The 14161-nt window shown below is 44.4% G+C and overlaps 1 protein-coding gene across 3 annotated transcripts; it reads right to left on the minus strand.

Moving 5' to 3' along the window:
- Positions 1–61: 61 nt before the first annotated feature.
- Positions 62–8764, minus strand: LOC138116406 (electromotor neuron-associated protein 1-like). 3 transcript variants are annotated; one of them, XM_069025694.1, is made up of 4 exons: positions 8624–8764; positions 4335–4394; positions 4041–4142; positions 62–1528 (listed from the first exon to the last, which is right to left on the minus strand). In XM_069025694.1, exons 1-4 carry the CDS (start codon positions 8757–8759, stop codon positions 1473–1475), a joined length of 354 nt encoding a protein of 117 aa, XP_068881795.1. In that variant the 5' UTR covers positions 8760–8764; the 3' UTR covers positions 62–1472. The 3 variants fall into 3 exon arrangements, with proteins under 3 accessions (XP_068881795.1, XP_068881798.1, XP_068881796.1); XM_069025695.1 differs by lacking the exon at positions 62–1528 and adding an exon at positions 3123–3393; XM_069025697.1 differs by lacking the exon at positions 4335–4394.
- Between the last annotated feature and the right edge of the window lie 5397 nt (positions 8765–14161).

Here is a 14161-nt window from a genome sequence, read left to right on the forward strand (position 1 = left end):
TTTGAAGGCCAACACAAAGTACAACTTGAGAGAAAAGACCACTGGGGTGGTTGTTGAGGTATTTAAAACCCCCTCTAGTCACACTGAAAGCAGCTGCTAATATTCATGGAGTTAACTGCTTTCAGAAAAAGTGGTTTTCTCTGAACATCAAAATCAACAGATATCAGAAAGCATATTTCCCTTGTGCTGAGAAATAATTATTTTGAGCATTTCACCTCACACCATGTCACTTTTTATTTGAAAGGGACATTCCCTCCTGGTTTTAAAGAACTCTTAATATCCAGTGCAAGGAGACACTCACTGCCTATGATCTTACACTACTCCAGCAGCCAGTGGCAACTCCGAGTTGTGCAGAAATGCACCTGGGGCTGCCCTTAGCATACAGGAGGGCACACTTCCATTCATTTTTTCTCCTCACATCACCCTTTCCTTCCTTCCTTCAGCCAATTTACTAGGTTCCAGATTCTCCGAATACATCCACACTTGATTTCTTGCTGTGCCTCCCCTCCATAGCCTGTGAACTATGCTGTGAAGTTACCCCTACAGCATGGGTCATGTCTGTGGTACTCAGAGGACAGCCAGCAAGTCAGTGTGGGAAAAAAGAAACTCAAAACCCCAATAACAAATCAACTTCCATAAGGTGCACTTAGTCTCACTTTACTATTACAAGCTCTGCCCTCAGCTTTTCTCTTCTTGGTTTGAATTTGAGGCTGATTTGCTCCTCATCATCTTTAAGCAGACTAAAAGCTTGTCTGAGGGATAACTGTGCCATCTCTGTTCCCACAGAACACTGCAGTCACATTTTAATTTCAGCTGCAAACACTATGCATTAACATCCTACAAATACAGTTTGGAAATAACTATTGTAACCGAGTGAGAAATTGCAAAGAGGAAAGTCTTGGAATATTCTGGTAGGAGACTGCTTTACTTAGCCAAATTGTATTACCAAAAGTCTCCATCTTTTGTTTCTTGCCAGTGGTGTCAAATGTTTACTGGTTGCTACAAGTCTGTCAAGTGAGAAAACAGAAGGTCAAAGAACTACTCTGGCTTTACAGTAACTGCTGTGCTCCAGCTGGCTTCTCCCTAATCACAGACTGCAAACATCAGCCTTTAAGGGAATGATAGTGTCCAATTCACACACCTCTGAAAAGAATAGTTTTATCCTTCAGATATCCTACTCAGCATACCAGCGTGGAGGCACATGTCCCCCACACAAGCCAGACTGGGATCTTTCAAGCAGTATGGAATCAAAACAACATTAGCTGGACGGGATTTCAGGAGAGCTCTAGTACAGCCTTCTGCTCAGAGAAGCTAGCACCAAGCTATGAATGCTAAGAGGAAAATCAGTTGCAGGTACTCTTCCCTTTGCCCACGGTAGGAACAAGAGTGTAAGTAAAGTGTAGAGCTGAGCAACAATAAAAAAGTTCTAGTTTTATGTCTGTTCATCTGGAGAATAGTGATGAACAACACCTTCACAGGGCTGTTACAGGATATACAGCAATGAATTTGCAGCAAGTTGCAGCAAAAGCTAAAAAAAAAAAGAAAAAAAAAAGAAAAAAAAAGAGATTCTTTACCATCAGAGCAATCAGTAAAGAATAGCTGCTCAAGCAGAAACTGCAAAGCTAAAAGAGCATTTAAAACTGCAGCTATATTCCAGAGGGTTTTACCTGATGGTACATATGGAATGCAGACAAGACTGTTCCCAGTTTACATTTAGAGATTCTTCTAGATTGTATTCTCAGTTGTGACCTGAAATTTCTCTTGTAGCAGTCTTTCCTGCTTCCTTCCCCACAAACCATGCCATAACCATAGTTTACTGCTGTCACTGAGAGAAACCTGTCTGCATGCAAGATCTACCACCATCAAGTAAATCCTAGGATTATAGCATAACTCCTCAATTTAAGCCTTTCAGCATTCAAGATACAGTCCCCTGCACAATCTTCCTGTACAGACTGTCATTATTTTCCACAGTCCCATACAGCTGCTTAACACATTTTAAATTGTAGCCATTATTCCCACACACACTCCTTTTGCTTCTGACAGATCATCTTGCTGCATTTCAGGATCCATCCTTACTGAATAAACATGGATCCAGACAGGAAATGTGCAAGTATCTAATTTGAGGCAAAGCTGCTCTCTAGACCCCCATAATCCCAAAAGCCTTTCTCTGCCTGCCTGTTCCGGCCTTAAGTGCTGCCAGGGAGATTTATTAGAGAAATTATATGTGCCAGCTGTACACCCTTGCCACAAACCATGTAGCCCCTATAGTAACGCCTCTGGTCCAAAGACCAATACATGTCTGCTAGATCCCCAGGCCAGAATCTCTCACATCTTTACTGCTAAGCACATCAGAAGCAGGAGCTGCTGAGAGGCAGCTATGCTTTTCCTTTCCCAAAAACTGTACTAGAGCAAAGAGATACTGTGCTGAGCTAGCTGGAATGTATAGTCCCACAGGAAACTCTGCACTGCAGGTGTGTAATGATGGCTCTAAAGAAGAGTGGCAGCATGACTAATACCAGGTTAAGCTGCACACCTCCAGCTCAGGACCAAATCTCTACACACAGTTTATATCAGAACTTCTCTTGACCCATCCTTCTGTCAGTAACTTCTGCATACCAAAGTCTGGCCCCTAATTCTGTGGCAATAGGCTTCCTTAAACAGACTTCATAGCCTTAGATTCCCCAAAGATTTTTGCTTGGTAGACTAAGTCACTCATCTATATGTTTGCTGATCTCTTTGAAGAACTACAAGATATTTGAAAAGCAGAACTTCCCTTCGCAGCACCAATGGTGACTCTTCCCAGATAGACACTAATCCTGCCTTTTATTGTAGTCGCTGCTGTTTTGCTCAATAGGCCTGATAGTCGGTTAACAGACTTGCATTTCCCCAGATCCATCAGAAACCTCTTAATAGATGGTTAACAGACTTGCAATTCCATCACAGAAACCTCCTCACAGACTCCCAACACATTCATCACCCTTTGCTCCTCAAGGACCACACTAGGGAAGTGAGTGGGATACATTTTGCTAACATTAATCCAGATATTTCAACTCTGATTTAGAAGAATTCTTGGGCAAATGCTGTACTCATGGCAACTTTTCAGTGCTCTAGTTTATTTGTACTATGGGCCCTGTTACAGCTGCTTCAAATTGAGACAGATCTGCTGAGTGTTTCAAATTATATGTATCATACACATTATTTTAATCCCATAAGTGTATACACACGCACACACCATCATGCAAGGAGGGAGAATTTCCATCCCCATGTTAAAATGTTACAGAGAAGGTGAGACCTCTCAGTCAGTGGCACATTTGAGAAGAGTCCAGGTACTTTCTTTCACAGCTGTCCATTAGGAAAACAGCTTCCTCAACTGGAAAAATTCAGAAGCTCTGACTAGAGTGCAAAACATACAGTGAGCTATAAGATGATCTTATATAAACCATGTTTTGCAAGTGTCATCTGTGCTTATTATAGTAACTTAACATACGTTACATAAAAGTATTATAATCAGAGTTCAAGCTTTTCACAAGCTAAGCACAATTTCTAATGGTTAATGTTATTCTTATATGCTCTTATTCATTGTTCTCAGGAAAGGGAGCTAGGCCTTCAGAAAGAGGAATCCAAAATGTCATTTGGCTACTCTTACACACTACTTGCAACATCTTTTGTGCATATGAAAACATATTCTAAAACCCAACAGGAAGAGATTGACAATAAATAGCTTAAAAAGTAAACAATTTTGTGCCACCTGAATAAGATACAGAAGATAGATAGATGAATTCTAACTTCTAACTCATTTAATAGGCTTTAAACCAGCACATATTTCTATTCAACTCTATTCTCAGTAATTTTAAGGTAAATTCATTGCATCCATCATACAGTTAAGATTGTTTTACTTTAGCATTCAGCTCTGCAGAATCCTAGGCAAACAAGTCACTAATTGAATCACAATCAGTTTTATTCTTTGTTGTTGGTCTGGGGTTTTTTTCCAGACCCAAAACAAGAGTTAAAAGTTAATATATATTAACCAAAAAGCTGACCTTTAACTTCAGAAGAAAACTGAGCCAGATGTCGGGTTACAAAGAGCCGCAGTTGATGATTCAGATCACAGTACAGAGTATTGATGTTCCAGGAACGAATTCCTGTCCAAAAACAAAAGAAAAAAAAAAAAAAGAAAGAAAAAAAGTGAGCTGTCATTGTCATTATATCTACTCCAGAAACAGAAGTAGAAAAATAGAAATGAGCAGGACACACAAGGACCAGGGATGCTCTACTAGATGAGCATACTTAGGATGGAGAAAGTCTTCAGAAGCAGAGGACCACAAGATGCTTACCTTCCATAAAATATTTCTTCCTGAAGGACATGCAGTGAGCAAGTCTCCATTTGACTCGGACTTCATGAAAGGGAAACCAACAAGAGATGAGGCCAAATGAATTACACTACCTCCTAACCAAACAAATACATTATGTTAGTTTTACATCTGCACTCTCAGCACTGGTCACCAGTAGAGATGGACTACTTTGTGGTTATGCTACTGAAAAGCTCAGAGACATCAGCTTCTTTGCTCCTATAGCCTGTGCATCCTCCAAGTCACAAAAGCCCCCCACCCCTCCAACTTGGTCTGCCTAATCACTCCTTCAAAGACGCTGATCCCACTAAGACCATTTGAGTCTGTTCTTTAGTCTATATAATCTTTGCCAGCTAATTGCCTTCATATCACAGCAGGAAGCTGCTTCTGCTCCCAGAGCAAGTGGCACCAAGCCATACTGGGGAAGTCACCTTCAGACCTCAATGTGAGCAGGTGTACATTCTGGAGGACGCCTAACACTACAGACCACAGATCTTCAGTTCCCAGTAGGGAGCAGCCTTTCCTAGATGGTGTGACTCTAGACTGTGCCACAATGAGCAAAAGCAGGATATCACTATGAATCCCTACTCCAGCATCTGGTGCTGATGCCAGCTGATGTTCAGACGTTAAAGGCCAATGCTACAGACTTCTAAGGTTAACTGAAACAAGAATTTCAGCTCCGGTATTTATTGATGGAGTCCTCACTGAGAGTTCTTTCACCATCTCTCTTGCATAGAATACAAAGTTTTATTGCCTCTATTATCTGCTTTCTTTCAAGGGAACCATGTTAATTTTCCACGGAGATATCATTCCCATTTACTGCAGTTCTAGTTCTCCATGTTGTGCAACAGCTTTTGCTGGCCACTGGTGGGAGAGGATCCTCAAGGATACATGCTCCAGCCTTCTATACATACCAAGACACAGTAATCATTGCATCACACAGGTCTCAAGGCCTGTAGAATCTACAGCAGCTAAAAAAACCCTTTGTACTTAGTTTCTTTTTCTGGTGACAGCTGACACAGTAGAGTAATAAAGCTTATTTATCAGCTGACAGTCTGCACTACAGACTGCACAAAAAACGCTCAGTAAATCACCTGAACTTGAGGGAAAAAAGAAAAGAAAAGGAAAAAAAAAACCAGAAAACCAAACTACTTACCAGCACAGTGCCTTTCAATTTGGACATGGGATATGAACAAACAAAATACATAATAAAAAGACATGGAGCAAGAAGGTGGACAAAATGTTTTCCTATGCTATACTCCAAGAGAGCATAGTTGTTTAAACAAATGTCCAATATAAGAGAATCTTAATGCAGTACTTATGAGCATTCTGACCTGGACAGGAACAAGGTGGCACTCTGCAGGGCAAATCCTGCTGACTAGCTGCTGTGTCATGGTCATCGTGTCCTACTGCAGCAATAAGTGCTATTTGAGGTACTGCTACATCCTCTAGGATGCAGAAAGAATAGATGCTCTTTCAGAGCAAGGAAAGGGAAGAGTGAAATTATCTTACTTGTTCTCATACTTGCAACAATTTATTCAACATTTTTTTTTCCCTACAGATAGTCTGAGTTTACTCAAAATCTCTCTCAATTTGCCCCAATTCCAATTTATCACTCCATGGCATGAACCAGAACATTGTCCTTGCTGATTAGAATCCTCTACCATGAGAGTGCAGACTATACCACAATAAGGGGTTTCTAAACATTCAAGCTCTTTGCACATGCAAAGCCCAGCCATGTGACTCATCAGTTTTCCATCTCATTCTTTATGCCCTTGTGAATGTTTTATTTCCTGCTGAGGTAATTGGCTTAAAAGATTTGGCATTTCTCCCCAATACCAGACCTAGGCTTCCGGATATTGTTTCAAAATTGGACAAAAGTAACACAGGAACAGAAAAAAAAAGACGAGCATTTATTAGACAGTATTTTGGAAAAGTGTTGTTCAGATATCCCACAGATTCCCAATGTCACAGCCTACAAAGCTCTACACCTGGAAATGAGCATGTTTCTAGAATGTCGTGTAGCCACTATTGCATCCTCCTGAACCAAGGTTTAGAAAGAAGTCTGGGAAAACATACTTCTTATATCAGTCAGGGCAAGAGATTTATCAACTGAAAAAAATATCTTTGGTTGTTTTTTGGTTGGTTGGTTGGGGTTTTTTGTTGTTTTTTTTTGTGTTTTGGGGTTTTTTGTTGATTTTGTTGTTTGTTTGGGTTTTTTTGTGTAGACAAGGTGCCACAGCCAACAGAACAGACACAAAACAAACCCCAGCTTTTTCATCCTCTGTATTCACTGCTCAGCAGCCTGTTTTACCCTCACGTGAGCCCTCTTCAGCAGCTAACACTTAAGTGGGAATCATAATTTCCACATTTCCTGAACTCCCTGAATCAAGAGTACAGCTGTCTACAACATCATAATATGCTGACTATTGACAGGTCTCAAGATTGCTGTCATTTTAACTATTCTCATTTTTCCTATCTATCTTTCAATTTGCAAATATTGGTCCATTTTAAGAAGAGGTCATTCTCCCATTTCATAGTGGGGAAAACTAACTTCCTGGAGGTCCTACTCCATGTAAGTGACAGAGGAAAGGCCAAAATCCAGCTTTCCAACTCCCTGAATTATTCACTTCTACTGTCAGTAACTCACTAATACCCCTCATGCAAATGAAAGAAGTGTTTTGATTTGGCAGAATTTCAGCTGGTTTCTAGTCAGAGAAGACCAACTGTAGAACTTATTTCTACTGTGGCAGTTAAAATTTATGTTACAAACAACATGTTTTTCCTCTGCAGTGGGAATTCTCAGGTTACTGGCATATGACTGCAGAACCAGAGTGAAATCCATTTGTTCACAGTCTGATCTGTCACCATTTCAAAGATTCAGAGAATAGATAAGGATGTAGGTTGGCACATTAGTTCAGTGAAGTGCCAAGTGAAGATGAGCACCCTGCTGTGCAGGAAGTAGAAGTGGCCCCTTCAAAGAAGGTCTTTCAGAGGCCAGATGGTCATAATCAGATCTACCACTCCTGACTAAAGCCATCCCTTGGAAAAGGGAATGAAACACTCCTCATGAAGAAGCTGGTAAGTGACCTGCCAACAGAGGTAGCTGGAAAAGATGCTGAAGTGAAGAAATTGGACAGTATTTGACATTTTTACACCCACCCCTTCTTAAATTGCACTGTCCATCTGTTCTTTAGTACTGCTGATGCTTAAGAAGAAAACAGTCACAGAATTATCTCTGAATAATACAGTTTGGCCAATAGTTATGACTGTTATCCCTGGCATATTTCAAATCAATGTGCCTTGGAAATGGGGGGCTGAGGGGAGGAGTGAATGCAGAATCAGAAGGCTGTTACTTTATTTGTCAAAGGTGTACCAACTGCTTATTAGAACAGGGATTCCCTTTAAGGTCCTGATGTAGTTAATCAGCCCTCCTTTGCCTTTTTGTCATAAACTATCAGAAACTGCCACAAAGGAAGAACTATCATCTCACCACCTCCTTTCCCCTTACTTCTAAACCACACTGCATCTAATATACAAAGACTAATTCATTGCCAAGGCCTCTGGGGGTTACTAAAATACAGGTAACAGAGGAGAAAACTGTTATGGCAGGCCTATCCTACATTGTGCTATTCCTGAAGCAGTTCACTGCGTAGCTTGCCCTCTCTCACTCTGGTCCACGCAGCTGCTCTATAGACAGGGAGAGGCCATACCACAGCAGCCCCCTGTTCACAGCCGTCCCTAGGACCACAGTGAACAGTCCAGCAAGACAATTCCTCCAACAAGACAGAATTTTCGGGTAAGATGGAAATACGATGTAATCTACCAACCCACTAATAAAATAAAGACCGAGGGGAAAGAGAACCATGAAATGCCTTCAAGCTTTAAGACGTTCGAAAACTGCGTTAACTGCACGTCACTAATGCACATAAAGCAACGATAGGGGAGAAAAAAATCCGTATGCCGCCCGACGCCGCAGAGAGCGGCCCCGCACTGCGCCGGCGACTCGAGCCCCGCCCGGCCCCGCGGTCCCGACGCGTCTCGACCCTCCCCGCAGCCACCGCCCGCGGGCCTCCGCCGCCGCCCCTCAGGGGCGAGTGGGATGAAGCCCTGCGGCGAGACGGTGGTGCCGCAGGGCGGGGAGGGCACCGGCAGCTCCGCCTCGTCCCAGGCGGCGGCAGGGAGGACGCGCCAGGCGCGCAGCCCCACGGCGCTCAGGGGCAGGGATCGCGTCCGTCCTGCCCGGGACCCCCCGCCGCCACCCCGCTCCTCACCGCGCTCCAGGGCGCCGCGCAGCGCCCCCCGCTCCGGCTCCGTCCCGATCTCCCCGATCACGGCGAGCAGCGCGTGCCGCCGACCGCCCGGCGGCGCCGCCGTGTCCATAGCGACCGGCCCAGCCGCCGTCTCCATGGCAACGCCGCGGCCGCTGCTGCAGCGCGCGGTCACTGGCGCGCGGCTCTTAAAGGGCCCCGAGTCCCCCCCTGATTGGCCGAGCGGGCACGTGGTCCTGCGCTACTGCGGGGAGAGGGCGCGGCCTGCGCCCCGGGCCCCGCCCGCGGACTCCGCGCCCCTCCGCGCCCCTCCGCGCCCCTCCGCGCCCCTCCGCGCCCACGGGCCCGCCCCCCGAGCCCGCCCCACCCTCAGGCTCTCCCGCCTGCGGGGGAGCCTGGTGCTCTGTCGGTCCGGACCCGCCGCACTCGGGCTGCCGGCACGGCGGCTGCCGGTGAGCTCCCGCCGGCGCTGGGGCGCGGGGTCTGAGTTCCTTCCGTCAAGGTGGGCAGAGCGGTACAGCGACCAGCTCGGATGCTCAAAACCGTGAGCGGGGCTCAGACCTTTGAAAGAACAATTAGGGGGCAAAGGGGTTTTGGTTTATAATTTAGTTTAGAATTTAGTTACTTAAATACAGAAATCCTCGGAGATTTTTAAATGCTTGGTGTTGAGTTGTTGCGATACCCACAATAAAGCCATGGAAGACAGCAGTTCTAAAGACTCCAAGGCTTGGCAGTGTCATTCGCCTTCCTTATCTCTCCTCTGTCGCTTGGCACTGAGCAGGTCCCTTCCTGGTGGTTCTTCCTTCTGTTCAATTAAAAGCAGGTCTCCAGCAATAAAGTAATGGTCTCCAGCAATAAGTCATGGGATTTCCTGGATTCCAGATACATGAGATACGAGAACAATCTGAACTTTGCTAGCTTCCAGTGCAAAGCTGATGTGAGCTGTCCGTGGCTGTACTGACAGGCCGTGGTGTGTGCAGGAGTTCTTACTGTCTGAGGTGACCAGAGAGGCCCTAACTTTGGGCACAAGTCCTTGTTGCTCACAGTTCTGTCCAGCCACAGCTCCAAAGCAGTTCAATGCAGATGGCCTTAAACTGAGACAAAAGAGATCCAGATTAGATATTAGAAAAATTGTTTTCACTGTCAGAGTGGCCAGGCATTGGAACAGGTTGCCCAGGGAAGTGGTGGAGTCACCACCCCCAGAGGTGTTCAAGAGGTGTCTGGATCTGGTTCTGGGTGATGTGGTTTAGAGGTTACAGTGGTAGTGCTGGGTGGATGGTTGGACTGGATGATCTTGAAGGTGTCTTCCAACCTTGGTGATCCTATGATTCTATGTGCAAAAGCTGAGCAACCCCGAAGTATGAAACTTTTACAGGCTGAACAAGGGAGAGCCACCAAAAAGTCCATGTCTTTTCTGACAGAAAAGGAAGGACCACACTGTGCCGATGCAGTTGGGTGGAAAAGCAACACAGCTATTATAAAATTACACAAGTCAGCAACAATGTGCAGCATTTCCTAAAACAGTGTCAGGTTCTGCCCCTGCAGTCCGCAGGATTTCCACAGGTGAGCTATAGTTTAGGAACTTGATGGGCAGATAAGTCAGCATCCTGCCCTCTTTTGTTCTTTTGTACCCACCAAGATTGCAGTTGAAACTTCAGAAGGTCCAGAGAGTCGGCATTTTGGCAAGCATATGTGAATCTATAGTGTCACAGGACTCTGACAAAAGACAGTCAGGAAATAAACAACCACAGAAAGGGAGAAAAATACAAAATAATTATCTCTGCAGGCTACAGCTGATGTTACTAGCTTATGGAGTTTTCTCAAATTAAGATCTTAAATCAAAAGGTGGTCTAGCTCTCAACAGATAAATTAGGAGATGATGCAATAGGTCTTTTTCACATTAGACTGTGGTGACACCACCACTGGCTATGAGCTTTATGAACTAAATCTTGTAAACAGGGAGAATTAGTGTATCAAAAGGGTTTATTTCTCTGTGTTGTAACCTGCATAGCAGCAATCATTTGGTTTTAGAGGATTGCACTGAAGACGTAAGTATGTGAATAAAGCAGTAACCTGCAAATAAATGCCAGTGTACTTTAAATTCTATCATGAAAGCAGGATTGTAGATCATGGAGAGAAAACATGACAACAAAACATGAAGATGAAAGATTTTCAGATATTTTCATACCAGCTGATAGAAGTACCTTCTGTTTTCAGGTGATTCAGTCTTAGTACTTGCTGCTTATTTTTAACATGGTAGCTTTCCAGAGCTGCAGCTTTTCACTGCAGTGCAGAGATGCTCTTCCAACTGGCTTTCTGCCAAGGAGAAATGAAACAGGAGACATGCAAACTGGAGTGAAAGCTTAAAAAGAATATCCAAACACAGAGACTAGAAGTTCTGGGGAAGACTTTACAATTAAAACACTAATTCTGGTTGTGTGATCCATTTGCATTCTTCTACTGTACCATCAGTTCATAGAATGATGGTATTTCTGTTGCTTTCTAATGTGAATTGGAGATGTCTGTGGTCACAGTAGAATTGCAGTAGAAAAGGCTTGAGTCCTAGTGAGTGCGCACTGCATGAGACAGTGAAATGAGGGATTTCCAGATTACTAAATTCCTCCTTTTCCCTGTACATTCACACTCCAGAACCATATAACAGACCTGTATAGCAATTATGGTGTAAGCTTATGCTTTCATGCACTGCAGCACCCCCATGAAAATCAAAAGCTGACTGGGCTGAATGCAGATATTAGAAGTCCTGACAAACATCACAGAAGGAGAGTGGCAAAAGCAGACTAAAGGATTACCTCATACTGAAGGAGAACGAGTCACAGGTAAACGACCTTTACAAAAATGGATTTAGACAGTAGGATCAAAATAGTGTAAAAAGGTTTTTCATAATATCATTAGAAGAACAATCTATACTGTTTCAATTCCTTGGTCCTTTAGCCTGGAATGATTACTTCCTGTCCTTCCCAGCTAAAAATTTCCAAATGAATAAAAGTACTTCAGGGATTCAGAGACCTGTGACAGTACCCAAGTGAGAATAATGCCTTTAACAGTGGTGAAATATGGTATCATTTTGGCTGTGACATTTCTAAGAAGCAGAGAAAAATAGGTGACTGCCTAAAGGGACTTTGTTCAGGCCTTGATCTGTCCTGTGGTGAACACAGCCATTCTTACATGGAGCAGAAGAACCCAGCATTGATAATGCTTTTATGTACAGATGGAGTCTTATGGTTGTTTATACTGACACTTCCAGGATGTATCGTAAAATAGAGAAACAGAGAGAGGGCTAAGCCTTTCAGTTTGACCAAACCACATTTTTGCTTCTGTTTAACTCCATGGGTGATTTATCAGAGTAGTACTCCTATTCCTCTCATTTTTGGCTTACAGAAGGTGTGGCAAGATACATCTCCTGTGCAATTTGGAACAAAGCTCTGATCAAGGGCTGATGAAATTATCAGGTATATTCATTGTGTCAAGTGATGCAGAGCTTTGGAATTAAAAGACATGTTTATCAGACTTTGAAAGGTGCTAATTCGTACTTTTATGGCAGTCCTTCTTTGAAGCCGAGGTGATTTTTAATCATTTAAATATTAAATACAAACTGTCCAGAATCTATACCTCTTTGTTTCATCTTTCCGCATAGCTAAAACCAGTCAAAATAATAGAGCTGAAATGGTCAGGCAAAGTACCAATATAAAAAATCGAACATTACTGAGATTTTTTTGCAGACTAAACTGCGTAGGTTGCCAGCAGCCTTACTGAGCAGTGCAAGGAAATGATAATGCCACCCTTTCCACCATAATTGTGCATATGTCTTTCTCAACTTCTCCTGCTCAGTAATGTCGAGCAGTGATTTCAACATTCCTTCAGAAAAAGGACATGATCCCAGCTTGTAGTGAAGTAGCTTAACTGCGGTATTTCGTGGTGCATTTTGTCTGACTGAATAGGTTGCTAGTGTTCAGAGAAAGTGAAATGCAAGTAAGTAAAGTGAAGGCTTGAGAAGTTAATTTGGTGTGGCAATCACAGCCCCGTTCGGCATGATCGAATACCTGACCTTTCTCGTTGTGGCATTCATACGGTGAACATTTTCCTGTGGTCACTCTTCGACAAATTAAGGACGTACACGCCTTGCGTTACCGCTAAGAGCCTTTGCCTGAGGGAGCAGGAGCAGCCAGGGACGGTGCGGAGGGCGGGCGGGTTCCGCCGGCCGCGCCCTCCTGGTGTCAGCGGGGTAGGCTCGCTCTTGCTCGCCGGCCCGGACCAGCTAAAGCGAGCGGGCCGGGCCGGGCCGGGCCGGGCCGCCGCCGTCTTCATCGCCCGCGTTCGGTTTCTTCGCGGAGTGCCGCAGGGAGAGCGGGGCAGCCCCGGGGCGCCGCAGGCCCCGTCTGGGCAGCCCTGGCTGCGGCCACTCGGGGGACGGCGGGGCCGCGGCCGCTGCGCTCGGAGCGCCCCGGCGGAGCGGGACGGGACGTTCAGAGGAGCTCCACGCCGTGACCGGCGCAGTCCGGGAGCGAGTGCGGAGGGCAGCGGTCGCTTCAGCTCCCCCCGGGGACTTGGGTGTTGTACCGGCGGCTCGTGGTGACTCGCCGTCGGTAGCACGCCGGGGCTCTGGACTCACGGCCACCGAGAGCGGTGAATGCCAGGCACTATTTGTTCCCAAAGCCATGGCGCAGAGGACAGTGCATACGGAAACTGGCCAGGTAGTTTTTAGATGTGTCTGCATCATAATAATTGTAATACACAGTACAAAACCTAAACCTAGTTTTCCAAAGACGAGTAGCATCCTTACTCTCTTAGTAAGCTTAGCTATCTTGTTGAGTATCTTAGTTTGTTGTAATTAATTCCCATTTGAAATCAGGATCTGGAATTTGATCCTTTTTCTAGGAATACTGTCCAGTTTTGAAGATGAGGCTTGGGGCTGCACTGAGACATGGAGTGCAAGAAAGATTCAGAGTGCAAGAAATAAGAATGAGGAATAGCAGTCCTGTTTCTCAGTTTCCCGAGTTCGTGGTCTGCATTGGAAAGGAGTATTTGGACGAAAATCAACTATAGCGTCAGCTCACTATTGCAAACTCTGTAAGATGCAAGAAATTTGGAAAAATCCTCCAAATATGAAAAATCAGACAGCTACCATACCTTCATTCATTGAAAGTCTGGTGTTGGACATGTTTTGTTTGAAGTAAAAGGAAGCAAAGACAGATTTTGCTCTTTTATTCTTTCTTAGACAAAGGTAGCCATGCCCTGTTCATAGTTTATGATTAGATTCAGAAAAAAGGCAGTCTGCCAGCTGAGAAGAAATACTTAAATGAAGACATGTATATTATAAAGAAAGCAGGGTGTTTCTTTTCATAGCATAAAAAAGCTGGAAAAAGTGAGATTACACTAACACAAAAAATGGGCAGTCACCTTTAAAACACACACAGATTTGGCATTTACAAATTTGACCACCTGGACTGAGCTTTCAATTTTGTCCTATTCTGGTTCATGCGAAAGTATTGAATTGCAAAAAAACAAGACTGGAAAATTCTG

The sequence above is a fragment of the Aphelocoma coerulescens genome, chromosome 10, assembly GCF_041296385.1.
Source record: "Aphelocoma coerulescens isolate FSJ_1873_10779 chromosome 10, UR_Acoe_1.0, whole genome shotgun sequence".
In the NCBI taxonomy this organism is placed as follows: domain Eukaryota; kingdom Metazoa; phylum Chordata; class Aves; order Passeriformes; family Corvidae; genus Aphelocoma; species Aphelocoma coerulescens.